This window comes from Scyliorhinus canicula, chromosome 18 (assembly GCF_902713615.1).
Source record: "Scyliorhinus canicula chromosome 18, sScyCan1.1, whole genome shotgun sequence".
In the NCBI taxonomy this organism is placed as follows: Eukaryota; Metazoa; Chordata; class Chondrichthyes; order Carcharhiniformes; family Scyliorhinidae; genus Scyliorhinus; species Scyliorhinus canicula.
In genome coordinates, this window is record NC_052163.1 from 99,871,593 (window position 1) to 99,887,464 (window position 15,872).

General features: G+C 47.3%; 1 protein-coding gene across 1 annotated transcript in view; it reads left to right on the forward strand.

Moving 5' to 3' along the window:
• LOC119953217 (KN motif and ankyrin repeat domain-containing protein 1-like) overlaps nt 1–15,872 on the forward strand; it is a 106,952-nt gene that overhangs the window by 59,621 nt on the left and 31,459 nt on the right. The window contains exon 2 of the mRNA XM_038777241.1: nt 15,684–15,787. Within this exon, the coding sequence (XP_038633169.1) occupies nt 15,751–15,787 (37 nt within the window). The 5' untranslated portion in view covers nt 15,684–15,750. The remainder of the gene's footprint in view (nt 1–15,683; nt 15,788–15,872) is intronic.

Consider the following 15,872-nt stretch of genomic DNA (forward strand, 5'->3'; position numbering starts at 1 on the left):
TTCGACGATCACACGCTAACGAATCTGATTGTCCACCTAGTCTGGTCATGGGTTCTGTGGGTTCTTGCATGGCCGATGAATTCGATCCTAGAGCCTCTTCTTCGACTGTATTCTTGGCAGGTGTTTCCAGGAGGTGGGATTGGTCCTTGGACTCTAGATCGCTGCTGTCTCTTTCTCAGGCTCCTTTTTCGGGCCTCCTATTGCCGTCGGGTGTCCTCAAAGAATTGTGTCCCTTCAGTCGGGAGGTTCCTCCAAGTAGGTCTCTTCTGAGCAAGTGTCTCCCAGGCGTTGGTGTCTATGTTGCATTTCTTGCGGTAAGTCTTACGGGTGTCTTTGTAGTGCTTCCTTTGTCCTCCTCTTGTTTAGAAGCCTTCCTTGAGCTGGGCAAAGAAGGTTTGCTTTGGAAGTTGGTACTCTGACATCCTAAGCCTATGGCTGGCCCAGCGGTGTTGGTTTGGAATGATCATGGCCTCAATGCTGGTGCTCTTGCCTCTTTCAAGGACGCTGATATTAGTGCCCCTGTTCTCCCAGCTAATGCGGAGAATCCATCTTAGATGGTGTTGGTGGCACCTCTCCTGAGCCTTAAGGAGAAGCAATATTCTCCTGCAATTAAGTGAGTTTCTGTGTTAGAACTGGGTATTCTGGCTGTATAACAGGACTAGGCTCACATCTGCGGGAGCGGGGAGATCAATGAGTTAAACAGAATGTCTAGTGTCTAACTGGGCCTCCTTAAATGTTCTTGTTTTTGAAGTTAGCCAAAGGGTGAGGAAAACCAGATTGCCGCGGGTTACCATGCAGCAACTTTCCAGCTAGAAATTATTTTTTAAAACATTTTCTCTGCCAAGTGAAATGGAATGACTGGTAACCCTGTGGACATTCTAACTCCACTCACCCTTTGGCTGACTATGAGGAAGAACATACAAGGAGGCTCAGTGAGTCAGATGCTCTGAAATCTGCTGAACTCTCTCATCCTTCCCACAGACGGGGCCCATTGTTACATGGGTGTCAGGAGAGAACTGAATGAGGCTCTGCTGTGATGGCTTCACAGTCGAATAGCCAATTTGCACTCAATGCCTAGGCTCACTCTTGGAAAGATGGCTCAGGTATCAGTACCCCAGGAAGCAGGCAGTGCATTTCAGGAGGGCAAATGCAGAAAATCACTTCTTTGAACGAACATTATTTGGACTCTATGCTCTTAGTGACACGTTGTCACTTGCTGGAATAGCAGCAGTACAGAGATTGGAATTTCTGATTGTGTCAGTTACATGTCAGTAGCCAGCAGCCCACTGTAGCTACATTCCAGGGAGTGGGTCTGCTGTTGTGTATTATATCTAATCACAGTTTATTGTTCAGTGAGCAATTTGTCCGGTTAAACTGCACTTGTCTGTGCAAGTTGCCTTGTCCTGAAAGTGTTTACAGGGGATTGATCTGGAGTTTGTGGGCAAGAGGTTATTTGATTATTTGTCACATTTTCTAAGAGCTTTATGTGCTCTGGAAGTCGTCAGCATGAGTTCAATTTTATTATTGCTTTACTTGCTTCATGGGGTTTTATTGCCCGATGGTTTGGGGAGGATGGGGTGGTGTCTATGGTGGGTACACAGGCAACATGTCTACCCATACACATCTATATCATCTATGGTACACAGATCAAGGGGTGAACCCTATAAACCCATTATGGAACAAATGGTGTTCAACCTCTGCTTAGAACTGGCTTTGTGAAACGAGGGTTACATGTAGAGTAAAACTCCATTGACACTAACCCATGAAATATTCCAAATCATATATTGCACGGGTTGAATGCAGAGCAAAGGTCCCTCTACACCAGTATGTCTATGACCCAGCTCAGTCTGGGTTTACTGTATGTGGTTCACTTGCTGAGTCTGAACTAACTGTTCAATTGCATTTGAGCTAAGTTGGAATAGTTTGACTGGAGTTGTGTTCAACATTGGGGGAGGTGATGGCAGAGTGGTATTGTCACTGGCCTAGTAATCCAGAGACCCAGGGCAATGCTCTGGGGGCCCAGGTTCAAATCACGCCATTACAGACGGTGACATTTGAATTCACGAAAAGTCTAATGTTGACAGTGAAATAATTGCCGTCTGTTGTAAAAACTCTTTGTTCGGACTTCAAAGATTATTGTAAAAACCCTTTGCTGAAGGGCAATTATGGATGGACAATAAACAATGGGTAACGTCCCATGAACAAATTAAAAAAAAAAAACATTTTCACCCTGTGGTTGGGAAGCACAGCATGTTGGAAGTAAAATGAGAAGCTCATTCGCCTAGAGCAGGTGGAAAACCATAAGAGCCACTGATCCATTGGGGTCTCATCTTCATAATGGCACCTGGCACCAGTCTCTGTACATGGGCACTGAAGGCAGGTCTGTACATCACATTGTGAGATGGTAAAGAAAGTATTGGCAAATATACCTTCTCTGGACATCCTAAAGAGTTTTCCAGCCAATTGATTATTTTTGAAGTTCAGTCACTATTGTTATGAGAGCAATGGCAGCCATGTTTTGGGATGTGGGCATTGCTAGTAAGGTCAGCATTTATTATCCATACCTAATTGCCCTTGAGAAGGTGGTGGTGAGCCGCCTTCTTGAAATGCTGCAGTCTATCTGCCGTAGGTACACCTACAGTGTTGCAAGGGAGCTCCAGGACTCTGAACTAGTAACAGTGAAAGAATGGCGATATAGTTCTAAACCAGGATGGAGAGGTGTTCCCATTCGTCTGCTGCCCTTGTCCTTCTAGGTGGTACTGAGCACATCAAACCACCACAAACCATAATGAGATAAATGATCAGTTAATCTGTGTCGGTCGAGGGATAAATAAATGTTGGCCAGGACAATGGGAGAACATTCCGGCTCTTTAATGAGTCTCACAGGATCTTGCAGGTCCTCCTGAGCAGGAAGATGAGGCGTCCATTGGATGTTTCATGTAAAAGATGGATAAGGGGAAACAATTTGCTGCTGATCCTTTCCCCCCATATCTCTGTATCCTATCATGACACAAAAACAGTGACGTACTGAATGGCCAGTGTGATAAACAGGCCAACAGGAGTTGCAAGTTTGAACCAATGTTTGGGACATTTAATTGCTGACCACTCTGGGTATAATGCATTTGGTCTGAGCAGTAGTCAGTTTATTAAGTGGAAGCACAATTAGTATAACAAAATAGTACTTTGCAAGTCAGAATTTGATCTTGGGAACACCGGCTCTGGACTCGTCAGTTGATTGGGATGCTGTCTCCTGCTCTATTCTTGTTGACCATAGTCTATCTTCTCTTGGTCATGGGTGAAACCACATCTAAGCCAACCTGATTAATTTATTATCATTTTATTATTGACCTGATTAGTTTACCACTTTCATTATCATCCATTACTTTACATGCCCCTCAAGCATGACATCTTTGTTTATTAAGCATGGCGACCTTTTAGCTAACATAGATAACATGACTTACTTCTTTATCTTTGCTAATGCCTTTTTACAGAGTTCAGCAGACAAAAATGCTTATCCAAGCTTCCAATCAACCAAAGGTCAGAATACCCTCTGACCTCAGCTTTAACAACAGCTTGATATTTCTTTCCACCATCCCCATTGCTCCCTGGCATTTTCTGTATCAATATTCCCTTACTAACCTACATATTCCTCACCTTGAGGGTAAAGTGCGGCTGATCACCTTCACAAATTACTATAAATAATAACAGCACACTTGATACATATAACTACACTGCTACGCTACCAAAACCCATGACAAATATATTTCACAAACCTATGCTTTGAGCTCCAATGTTCTGACTTCCAGTTTTGTCTTTGGCTGGTGTTACTCGGGGTTTTGAAGACATTTATTTCATGGATGTGGACGTCGCTGGCTAGGCCAGCATTTATTGCCCACCCCTGTTCATCTGTGAAGAATATGTCATCTGCTTTCATCCAATTAAACTGTGAACTCGTGTTTGGTGAGATCCCATATGATCTCAAAGGAATAGATGGATCTCTGCTCTGCATATTCCCGTTAGCCTGAGGTAAAGTAAATATAGCATCTTCATGTTTAATCCCTGCAAGATAGAGATCAAGTTTAGCATTCATTCTTTAATGTTTTTAATTGATTTATGTGGAACCAGTACATCTTTGATTCCTGTTCATGTCCCTCAGGAATTTGCAACAAATACACAGCAGGACTTAATTTTTCCAATATACTGTATGATCTTGACCTTTGATATTAAATAAGTGTTCCTTTGGTGTAAAAGTCTGCAACATCACCCAATCTTCTACCTTATACTCAAGTGGTTTGACCCTTTGATCAAAATATTTTCTTGATTTGGTTTTGGGATGTCCCAATATTTCTGGCCATTGACTTTCCTCACATGATTAATTAACTCTTGCAGCCATTTCTGACTATATGGTTGGAGGGTAAGTGGTATTTTCCCTCTATGTCTTGGTACCCCCACCTGCCTCCAAGTCATTGCCTTGTACGGACTAACTCCTGTGGTCCTGTGAGCTGGACATTTTATTGCCATGAAACATAGGGAAGTATGCCTGTCCACTGAGTGGGATGATCTGTACACAGCTCGATTAGCATCATCTTCAGTGTTCGATTACTCCCTTCCACAATTCCTGACCAATGTGGATGATGTGAAATATGTAGGGTGTGATCAAATGGAAAGGTTTCTAAGTGTCATTGTGGTGGGTTTTGCTGGGTGTCACCCCCCGCCACGCCCTGGCCCGAAACTCTGTTGGCAAGTTCCCCACCGCTGTCTAACCACTCTTAAGCACTTTATTGGGCCCTAGAAAGTATCTTCCCTCTCAAGCCCACACTGAGGAGTTAAACCCGTTGGGCAGACTGGCTCCTCATAGATCGGGCCATCATATTGAAAGGGTGCCCAATCTCTCAGCGAGTTGAGGGTCCCTCACACCCTATGCCCCCTTTCTGCCCGCCCCTTCCAGATCCCCCACCTTCAAACCCTCAACCTTCCTGAGGCCCCAATGTAAACCTCACCATGTCCTCCATAGCGACCCGGCTGTTCTTCCGGAGACATTCAGTCATCAGCACCCGAACCATCTTGGTGCAGCCGCTCGGGCCTGGAATTCTTGCCACGGGCCCCCCCTTCGATCTGTCTTTCTGGACATTTCGGACATTGAAGTGACACCATCAGAAGAGTAAGAACTGACACTCCCTCTCACCGTCAGTGAAAGGTTCTCCGCTGGCTGAACGTTTCTCCCCACTTTTCGCTGCCGCCTCGTTTGGTGCCAGTCCGGGTATGAGGCATTTATAATAAGCAGTAGTAGGTTTATTAAGTACAACAAAATGATAATTAGCAGGGCAAAAGTCACAATGTGTTTTTAGGAACAGAGTGTCCGCCTCCTGCTCTGTTCTTGTTGACTGTAATAATCCACATGGGGTGGGAATGATAATCTTCCCTGTGGCCCTTGAAGAGTATGAGCTCCCCCGCTAGGGGCAGGGATCTCTATTAACCTGTGTATAAAAGGTCGGCCAGTAAGGCCCCGATGGGACCAGTAACCCGGTAGGGATCTATTGGGCAGTGTCTATATTGTGTGTAAATAAAAACTCAGTTTCTCTCATTTACTCGGTGTGGACACCCCGTATCCTTATTAAATTGACCACAGTGTCTCTTCTCTTGTTTTGTGTGTCGCGGGTCACAAGACTCGCCTTATACCTTTTTGCATGCTACTTTGCACCGTTTGGTGACTGATTCGCTTATCCCGGAGTAAGGTGAAACCACATCTCAGCCAACCTGATTAGTTTGTTACTGACCTGATTAATTTGCCATTATTTAATTATTGTCCGTTACTGTACTGTTAGCCCACACGCATGATATTGTTTACGAAGCAGGAGACCCTTTCGCTGACACAGTTGACACAATACATAAAGTTGAAAATACTGGCCAATCTCAGCATATATAACAGCATCTGTGGAGAGAGAAGGGAGCTAACGTTTCAACTCTAGATCAACTCGCAACATTAGCTCCCTTCTCTCCACAGACGCTGCCGGACCTGCTGAGATTGGCCAGCATTTGACCCCTGGCTTCTCCGAATTTTGGGAATGCAGATTTCCTGCAGGTCAGGCAGACCAGGGGAAATGAACATTTCCCTCTAACTTTCGTGGGCTCGTTTACATTTGTGGGGCCCACTCTCCAGCATTTAATACTTCAGTAATGTTGGAATGGAACCCCTTTAAAAGAGATGGTGATACAGTGCATTTTGGTCTGGAATTCACTGGACATCTGTCTGTCCCTGGGCTGCCAGACAGCTTGTGGTGGTGGGGCAGACCCTTTAAAGCGAGGCATTGGAACCAGGGCAAGTGAAGGAAAGCGGCCTGAACACAATAGCTTCCCCAAGGCTGGGGTTATCCTGGAGCTCAGAGGCTTTGGCGTCAGGAAATTTACTTTGGAGCTGACTAGATGTTTACTTGCAGTAATTCACGCCTGCAGAAACAGTCAATACTTCTGTTGGCGAGGTTGGAGGAAGCACCTCCCTGATCAGTATCTGACTGTGGCAGCTGGTGTTAGTTTAGATTCAGCTCGCTTTTAACCATTCGATAAACGGGTAGCAAATTCTGGGCAAAAAAGGTCACGGGGTTGGTTTCTAAGAAATCAGTTGACTGGGAAAGGTTGAGTGATAAGTGGGAAATGTAGTTTCCTGCCCTGTGTCGCCAAAGCTCCCTGGCTTTTTTATCTCGCTCACCCGTTGTCTGGAGACAGACAGCACAATGAAGGTGGAAGGCTTTGAATGTAGTTTTCAGCAGGGACAGTTTTTGTTTTGGTGTTCATTAGGGTGCCTGCTTCCCCGATGCTTTGCAAAACAGTTGATCTATCTCCAACTCTGCTGTGCTGTTCCTTGACACCACTGCAGTGTCAAGCCTGTGCCTTTGAACCTTGTACTGCTGGCTTCGGCAGTCTGACTCACAGCTGGCCCTGTTCATTACAATGTGGAATGTCGTTATCCAGCTGTGGGAATTGATTCCGTGCACATTCTGGGCGATGTATGGTGTTTCCTTCATGAAATAGACGTGGGAGAAAAATATATGAATTACACACATTCTGATGGAACAATGTGGGTGAGGAACGCCTGTCTTCCCAGTGCTGGTCACGGTACAATAGTTAATTTTAAAAAAAAATGTATTTTATTACAAACATGTATCAAAACAGGTTACAGCAAATAAACACCCCAGGAAACATACTTTCCAACAATCAACTATACAGTCTGTACAGATTTTTCTCCTTTTTCACCCCCCCCCCCCCCCCCCCCCGCGGCGAACAGTTCCTTAAACACGGTCACAAACATCCCCCACCTTTTCTGAAACTTCCCTGCTGAGCCTCTTAACTCATATTTTATCTTCTCTAACCGCAGGTAGTCGTACAGGTCACCCAACCAAGCCGCTACCCCCGGTGGCGTAGCCGACCTTAACTCCAGCAAAATTTGCCTCCGTGCAATCAGAGAGGCGAAGGCCACGACATCGGCCTTCCTCCTCTCCATGAGCTCCGGCTTCTCTGAAACCCCAAATATCGCCACCAAAGTGTCCGGGTCCACTCCCTCCTCCACTATCCTGGCTAAGATCGCGAACACTCCCGCCCAGAATCTTCCCAATTTTTCGCAACCCCAAAACATGTGCGCGTGATTCGCTAGCCCCCGTCCACACCTCTCACGCTCATCTGCTACCCACTGAAAGAACCCACTCATTCTCGCCCGAGTCATATGCACCCTGTGCACCACCTTAAACTGTATCAGGCTCATCCTTGCAGAAGAGCAGGTCCCGTTTACCCTTCGCAGTGCCTCACTCCATACTCCCTAATTGATCTCCCCATCCAACTCCGCTTCCCATTTCTCCTTGATCTTCACCATCCGCTCACCTCCCTGCTCCCCCAGAATAGTGTTTTTTTAGTGGACAAGCAGCCCAAAAGGCCTGAGCTAATCTTCCAGAGGCAAATCACGACAGTTTGAGGGTTTTGAGTTCAGTTAATTAAATAAATCCGTATCAAGGATGGAGCACAAAGCTACTGTAACAATCCAACTGTGTCACTAACTGTTCATTAGGCAAAGAAATTAGAGAAGGGTGGCATGGTGGCACAATGGTTAGCACTGCTGCCTCCAAGCACTGGGGACCCGGGTTCAATTCCAACCTTGGGTGACTGTTAGGAATTTGCACGTTCTCCTTGTGTCTGTGTGGATTTTCTCCAGGTTCTCTGGTTTCCTCCCATAGTCCCAGGTCAAACATGGACAAGGAAATGTTCTGCTGGTTACTACCTTCCATTAGTAGATGACTCTGTACTTCTCCATGTTGAAGAACACTTGGAACAAGCATTGAGAGGAGCAAAGGCACAGAATGGACTCTGGGTGGATGATTTCAATGTCCACCACGAAGAGTAAGTCAAAACCACTAGTACTGACTGAGCTGGCCAAGTCTTGATGGCTACTTTTGTAACCATCTTCAGCTAGAAGTGCTGAGTGGACGATGCATCCAGGCCTTCTCCTGCATTCCCCATCATCACGATGTCAGTCTTTTGTCAACTTCACTTCCTCAAGTGATATCAAGGCTGTTTGTATCAGATACAGTAAAAAGGCTATGTGCCCTGACATTATCCTTGAGGTTGTACTGAGATGTGCTACAAGCCCTGGACAACAGCCAAGCTCTGGCTCATAAGTAGAAAGTAACATTCAAACTATACAAGTGACAGGCAATGGCCATCCGCAACTAGGAAGAATCTGATCATCTCTGTGATGATATGCATAAGCCATCTTCTATTTAATAATGTACATGATCTCCGACCAGCAGGTGGCAGTGTAAACCTATCATGTGACTTTGTGCCTCAGGGAATTGGGGTAAGTCGTATTGGTGGATAGACATATTTTTCAGTATCATGGAATCATAGAATTTACAGTGCAGAAGGAGGCCATTCGGCCCATCGGGTCTGCACCAGCCCTTGGAAACAGCACCCTACCTAAGCCCACCTCCACCCTATCCCTGTAACCACACTCAGCCTTTTTGGACATGAAGGGGAATTTAGCGTGGCCAATCCACCTAACCTGCACATCTTTGGACTGTGGGAGGAAACCAGAGCACCTGGAGGAAACCCACACACACACTGGGAGAACGTGCAGACTTTGCACAGTGACCCAATCCGGGAATTGAACCTGGGACCCTGGAGCTCTGAAGCAACTGTGCTAACCACTATGCCACCGTGCCCCCCACCCCCCCCCCCCCCCCCACTAGCTCTAGGATTGTTAGTTAAGTGTTAACAGTTTGTTGTATATTTATTCCAGTTATCTTTACCACGCAGTTGTTCATAATAAATTAGGGTTAGGGTTGTCAAGAACTTGTCAAGAACTTGTCTACAGAACATGACAATCTCCTCTTGATATTCAATAGCATTATCAGCATTGAACCTCCGCCATCATCAAATCCTGGGGTTACCATTGACCAGAAACTGAACTGGACCAGCCATATAAATACTGAGGGTACAACAGCAGGTTACAAGATGGATATTCAGTAGTGAGTGATTCACTTCTCCAAAGTCTGTTCAGAAAGTGGATCAAAGTTTATGGAGAGTGGAGGTGGAGGCAAACCAGGAGAGTTGCACTAATCCAGCCTGGGATGGGCAATGACTGTTCCCTTCTTGGTGTTTCCCACATCCCAGAGACAAAGTAAAACAAATTTAAAAGATCTGGATAAGAATGAGCTTTTGAAGGTTAAGGACATACTGTAAATTGACAACAAGTGCATGTATAGAAATTTCCTGTCAGCACGATGTATTTCCCAACCATTTGAAATGAATGCAGCTTAATTACATGTAATCACTGTTAACATTCCTGGAGATTAATCGGAGTATCAAATTTTCCCCACTCTGCTCAGTGAGGCATATTTTTTGACACCAGCCAGAAATTTGTAATACAGATCTATAGGGAATGAGAACTAATATGTTTCTAATTAAACAAAATGGGGTGTGAAGTGAATAAAGCCGGCAGGCGCCTATTAGTATGACCACAGCCACCTGGAAAATGGCTGTAGAATAGAGTAACTAAAGAATTACACGGTTATGGAGCAACAACATTACACAGAAATCAAATTCCTTATTATATTATTTTTAAAATTCCACAAATCCCTTTCATTCATCTCTCTCTCTCTGATTTGCACCTGGTCCTCCTTGAATCTCTCTCTCTCTCTCTCTCACTGATGTTTCCTCTGGTACTTATATGATCTTTAGATTCTGGGATGCATTGAATCTCCCCAGCATTCTCTCCCAAAGCACACTCAGCACAAGGCAATGTAAACACCTGTACTGCTCTGCTTCCTCGGGCCCTGGACGACTGGCCAGTGCATTGAGAATCCCTCATATTGAGAACAACTTTCATTACTGACTGGTTCGCAAGGCGCAACCCGGGTGGGCGAAAGGGGCATTTTTGTTCTGGGATTTTACTTCTGCCAATGACTGGGGAACTGTGGTACAGTTGGAGGGACTGGGCTGTGTAAAATCCACTGTACTCATTGGGAAGCAGATGGACGAACTGCCAATTACAGGGTCGGAACAAACCATCATGGTCGATGACAAAACAGCAACAAAGGTCCTTGACTGCCAGATGTGGAGGTGGAGTGCCAGATGCGAAAGTGAACAGAGTATTGTGTGGAATTGTTTGGAATTTAAACCAATACTCATGTTTTCACATAGCTGGATGGTTGCGTTATTAAGTGGATTGTCAGTTGATAATAGGCTGCTAGTCAATGAGATTACAATATTTTTAGATTAATATTCCTGAGTATTTTACAGAACGTTGTAGTTCATTGTACCCCAAGCACATCACCTGAGACCTTTACTTCCCTCCCTAGAATTGCTTTATTGTCTGCTATCATTCCAGGAATATATTACATCACAGAATTCTAGAGCATTGCCATTCTTTTTTTGAAATAGTTTTTATTGAAAAATTTTGAATTTATACAACAATAACGCACCATAGTAAAATACCAGAAATAACAATAATATTAGCAATCATAAACATTCGCCCCACCTCCATGAACAACACAGCATTTTAACAACACAAATTAACATAATATAAAGTTACAGAATAGAAACTACAATAAGGAACACCCCTCCCCCCCCCACCCCCCACCCCCCGGGTTGCTAATGTTATTGACCAAGATACCTATCTTTGAGCCAGGAAGTCCAGAAAAGGCTGCCATCGTTTATAGAACCCTTGTACTGATCCTCTCAGGGCAAATTTGACCCTTTCCAATTTTATAAATCCCGCCATGTCACTGATCCAGGTCTCCACACTTGGGGGCCTCGCATCCTTCCACTGTAGCAAGATCCTTCGTCGGGCTACTAGGGACGCAAAGGCCAGGACACCGGCCTCTTTCGCCTCCTGCACTCCCGGCTCTACCGCAACTCTGAAAATCGCGAGTGCCCACCCTGGTTTGACCCTGGATCCAACCACCCTCAACACCGTCCCCGCCACCCCCTTCCAGAATTCTTCCAGTGCTGGGCATGCCCAGAACATATGGGTGTGGTTCGCTGGACTCCCCGAACATCTGGTGCACCTGTCCTCACCCCCACAGAACCTACTCATCCTAGTCCCGGACATGTGGGCCCGGTGCAGCACCTTAAATTGGATGAGACTAAGCCTCGCACATGAGGAGGAAAAGTTGAATCTCTCCAGGGCATCCGCCCAAGTCCCGTCCTCTATCTGCTCCCGAGTTCCTCCTCCCATTTAGCCTTCAGCTCCTCCACTGACGTCTCCTCCACCTCCTGCATTACCTTATAGATGTCAGACACCTTCCCCTCTCTGACCCACACCCCCGGAAGCACTCTGTCCATTGTCCCCCGCGAGGGCAGCAGAGGGAATCCCTCTACCTGTCGCCTAGCAAACGCCTTTACCTGCAAGTATCTGAACATGTTCCCTTGGGGAAGCCCAAATTTATCTTCCAGTTCCCCCAGGCCCGGAAACCTCCCGCCAATAAACAGGTCCCTCAATTTACTGATGCCCGCCCTTTGCCACCCCCTAAACGCCCCATCTTTGTTCCCCGGGATGAACCGAAGATTGCCACCCAGTGGAGCCTCCATCGAGCCCCCTGTTTCCCCCCGATGCCGTCTCCACTGTTCCCAGATTCTTAGGGTCGCCGCCACCACCGGGCTCGTGGTAAACCTCTTAGGGGAGAGCGGAAACGGCGGCGTTACCATGGCACCCAGGCTCGTACCTCTACATGACGCCATCTCCATTCTTTTCCACGCCGCCCCTCCCCCCTCCATCACCCATTTACGCACCATTGACACATTGGCCGCCCAATAGTACCCCAGAAGGTTGGGCAGCGCCAGCCCGCCTCTATCCCTCCCTCGCTCCAGGAAAACCCTCTTCACTCTCGGAGTCCCATGTGCCCACACAAAGCTCAAAATACTGCTAGTCACTCTCCTAAAGAAGGCCCTGGGGATAAAGATGGGCAGGCACTGAAAGAGGAACAAGAACCTCGGAAGCACCGTCATTTTGACGGACTGTAACCTCCCTGCCAACGACAATGGCAGCATGTCCCACCTCTTGAACCCCTCCGCCATCTGATGTACAAGTCTGGTGAAATTATGTTTGTGAAGAGTCCCCCAGTCCCTGGCCACCTGCACCCCCAGGTACCTAAAGCTCTCCCCTGCCTGCCTAAGCGGGCGCCTACCAATTCCTTCCTCCAGGTCTCCAGGGTGCACCACTAATACCTCACTCTTGCCTAAATTTAATTTATAACCTGAAAAGGTCCCAAACTCAGCTAGCAGCTCCATCACCCCCGGCATCCCTCCCACCGGGTCCGCCACATACAGTAACAGGTCATCGGCATACAACGACATCCTATGTTCTTCCCCACCTCGCACCAAGCCTCTCCACCTCTCTGAATCTCTCAACGCCATCGCCAGCGGCTCGATTGCCAGTGCAAACAACAAGGGGGACAGGGGGCAACCCTGCCTGGTCCCTCGGTAAAGCCGGAAGTACTCCGACCTCCTCCCATTCGTGGCCACGCACGACATCAGGGCCTCATATAGCAGCCTTACCCATCTAATGAACCCTTCACCAAATCCAAACCTCCCCAACACCTCCCATAGGTACCCTCACTCCACTCTATCGAAGGCCTTCTCCGCATCCAGCGCCACCACTATCTCTGCCTCCCCCTCAATCGCCGGCATCATGATGACATTCAACAATCTCCGCACATTCGTGTTCAGCTGCCTTCCCTTCACAAAACCTGTCTGGTCCTCGTGCACAACCCCTGGCACACAGTCCTCTATCCTGGTGGCCAGGATTTTTGCCAGCACCTTAGCATCCACGTTGAGGAGAGATATGGGCCTGTATGAACCACACTGCTGGGGGTCCTTGTCCCTCTTTAAAATTAATGAGATCAGCGCCCGCGACATCGTCGGGGGCAAAGTCCCCCCTTCCCACGCTTCATTGAGTGTCCGCACCAGCAAGGGGCCCACTAGGTCCACAAACTTTTTATAAAATTCCACCGGGAACCCATCCGGCCCCGGTGCCTTCCCTGACTGCATCTGCCCGATCCCCTTAACTAGCTCCTCCAGCTCAATCGGAGCATTGCCATTCTTAATTGCACATTGTTGGCCTGAATTTCTTTCCCACACATGTACCACTTATGTGCACGGTGGCACAGTGGTTAGTATTGCTGCCTCACAGCGTCAGGGACCCAGGTTCGATTCCAGCCTTGGGTGACTGTCTGTGTGGAGTTTGCACGTTCTCCCCATGTCTGCGTGGGTTTTCTCCGGGTGCTCCAGTTTCCTCCCACAGTCCAAAGATGTGCAGGTTAGGTGAATTGGCCATGTTAAATTGCCCCTATAATGTCCAAGGATGTGCAGGTTATCTTACGGGGATAGGGCAGGGTGGGCAGGGGGGAGTGGACCTGGGTAGATTGCTCTTTTGGCGGGTTGGTGCTGACTTGATGGGCCAAATGTAGGGATTCTATGAATTCCTGCTCTTCCCTGCCTCCCTCCCCCAAACAACCCCCCCTTCCCCAACATATATACCCCTGCACCCTTAAATGATATGCTTTGTAATAATTTTATAATAATCTTTATTGTCACAAGTAGGCTTACATTAACACTGCAATTAAGTTACTGTAAAAAGCCCCTAGTCGCCACATTCCGGCGCCTGTTCGGGTACATAGAGGGAGAATTCAGAATGCCCAATTCACCTAACAGCATGTCGTTCGGGAATTGTGGGAGGAAATCGGAGCACCCGGAGGAAACCCACGCAGACATGGGAAGAACGTGCAGACTCCTCACAGTCAGTGACCCAAGCCGGGAATCGAACCTGGGACCCTGGCGCTGTGAGGCAACAATGCTAACCACTGTGCTACTGTGCCGCCCTCTGTCAGAGGAGATTCTACAGTCATCACAATGGTGGCTCCCCCTCACTCCACGTTGTGGCTCTGAATGGATTTCAGCTCCTTTCTGTTCTCTTCCCGGCTCATCTCCATTCCCTGCCTTCTGCATCTTGGTTGGAGTGCAGGGAGCTGATATCCTGGGAGAGGAGGAAGCTGGAATCTTTCTTGAACTGGATTTAATGTCTGTTTGTGAAAATCTTTTCACATGATCCCATTATCCTTTAAAACTAAGGCCACGGATTTTCAGCTTTAATAAATTAATGAGCAATACCACAGAATTTGAACCCCAAATTTGAATAACAAATATAAAAAGGAAATTCCAAAATGCAATGTAACAAAATAGAATTTATCCATTCAGCCATTGAGAATAATTTGCCAGGATCAGGAACTGAGTGGAGTGCGAGATTCACTAAACAAGGCAGAAAACCCACAGGATTGGGTGGAATGTCAGTTTTAAGATCTCTCCAATATTACCAATATTACTACATTCACTTCAGGGTTTTTTTTTCCAATTAAGGGGCAATTTAGTGTGGCCAATCCACCTCCCCTGAACATCTTTGGGTTGTGGGGGTGAGACCAGCGCATACACGGAGAGAATGCGCAAACCACCACATGCACAGTTTGAACCTGGGTCCGCGGTGCCATGAGACAGCAGTGCTAACCACTGCACCACCGTGGTGCCCAATTCACTTCAGAGTAAAAGTGTAAAATCGGCATGACCCCCCCCCCCCCCCCCGCCTAGTATCTCCCGCTAGTAGATAACCAGAGTGATCCTGCTTATCCTGCTCGTGAACCCTGTCGCTGGCCAGCAAGATAGGACTCTACCCCCTCGTTTGGATAGCCTCCACTGTCAGACCAGGAACTGAGTGGAGTGCGAGACTCACCTCCACTCATAGAACATAGAACAGTACAGCACAGAACAGGCCCTTCGGTCCTCGATGTTGTGCCGAGCAATGATCACCCTACTTAAACCCACGTAACCCGTATACCCGAAACCCAACAATCCCCCCATTAACCTTACACTACGGGCAATTTAGCATGGCCAATCCACCTAAACCGCACATCTTTGGACTGTGGGAGGAAACCGGAGGACCCGGAGGAAACCCACGCACACACGGGGAGGACGTGCAGACTCCACACAGACAGTGACCCAGCCGGGAATCGAACCTGGGACCACTGGAGCTGTGAAGCATTGATGCTAACCACCATGCTACCGTGAGGCCCCTCATCTGAGCATCAACGTCTGCAACTGTGTCGAGATACAGGGTAGCAGAATGATGTTTCCATTGTGTTTTATTCCAGGCTGCGTGATTGGCTGGAAGCACGATTATCTGTGGATATCATGGACACTCTGAACGTTTGAGGAAAAATGGCACGCCCGGCACAAATGAACCTAAGTATCCCAGGTAGGCGCCCGGTCATCAACAGTTGTAGCCATGAACCGGCTTCTCCTCATCAAAATCGCACATTTTTGTAGCCAGGACTGGGAGA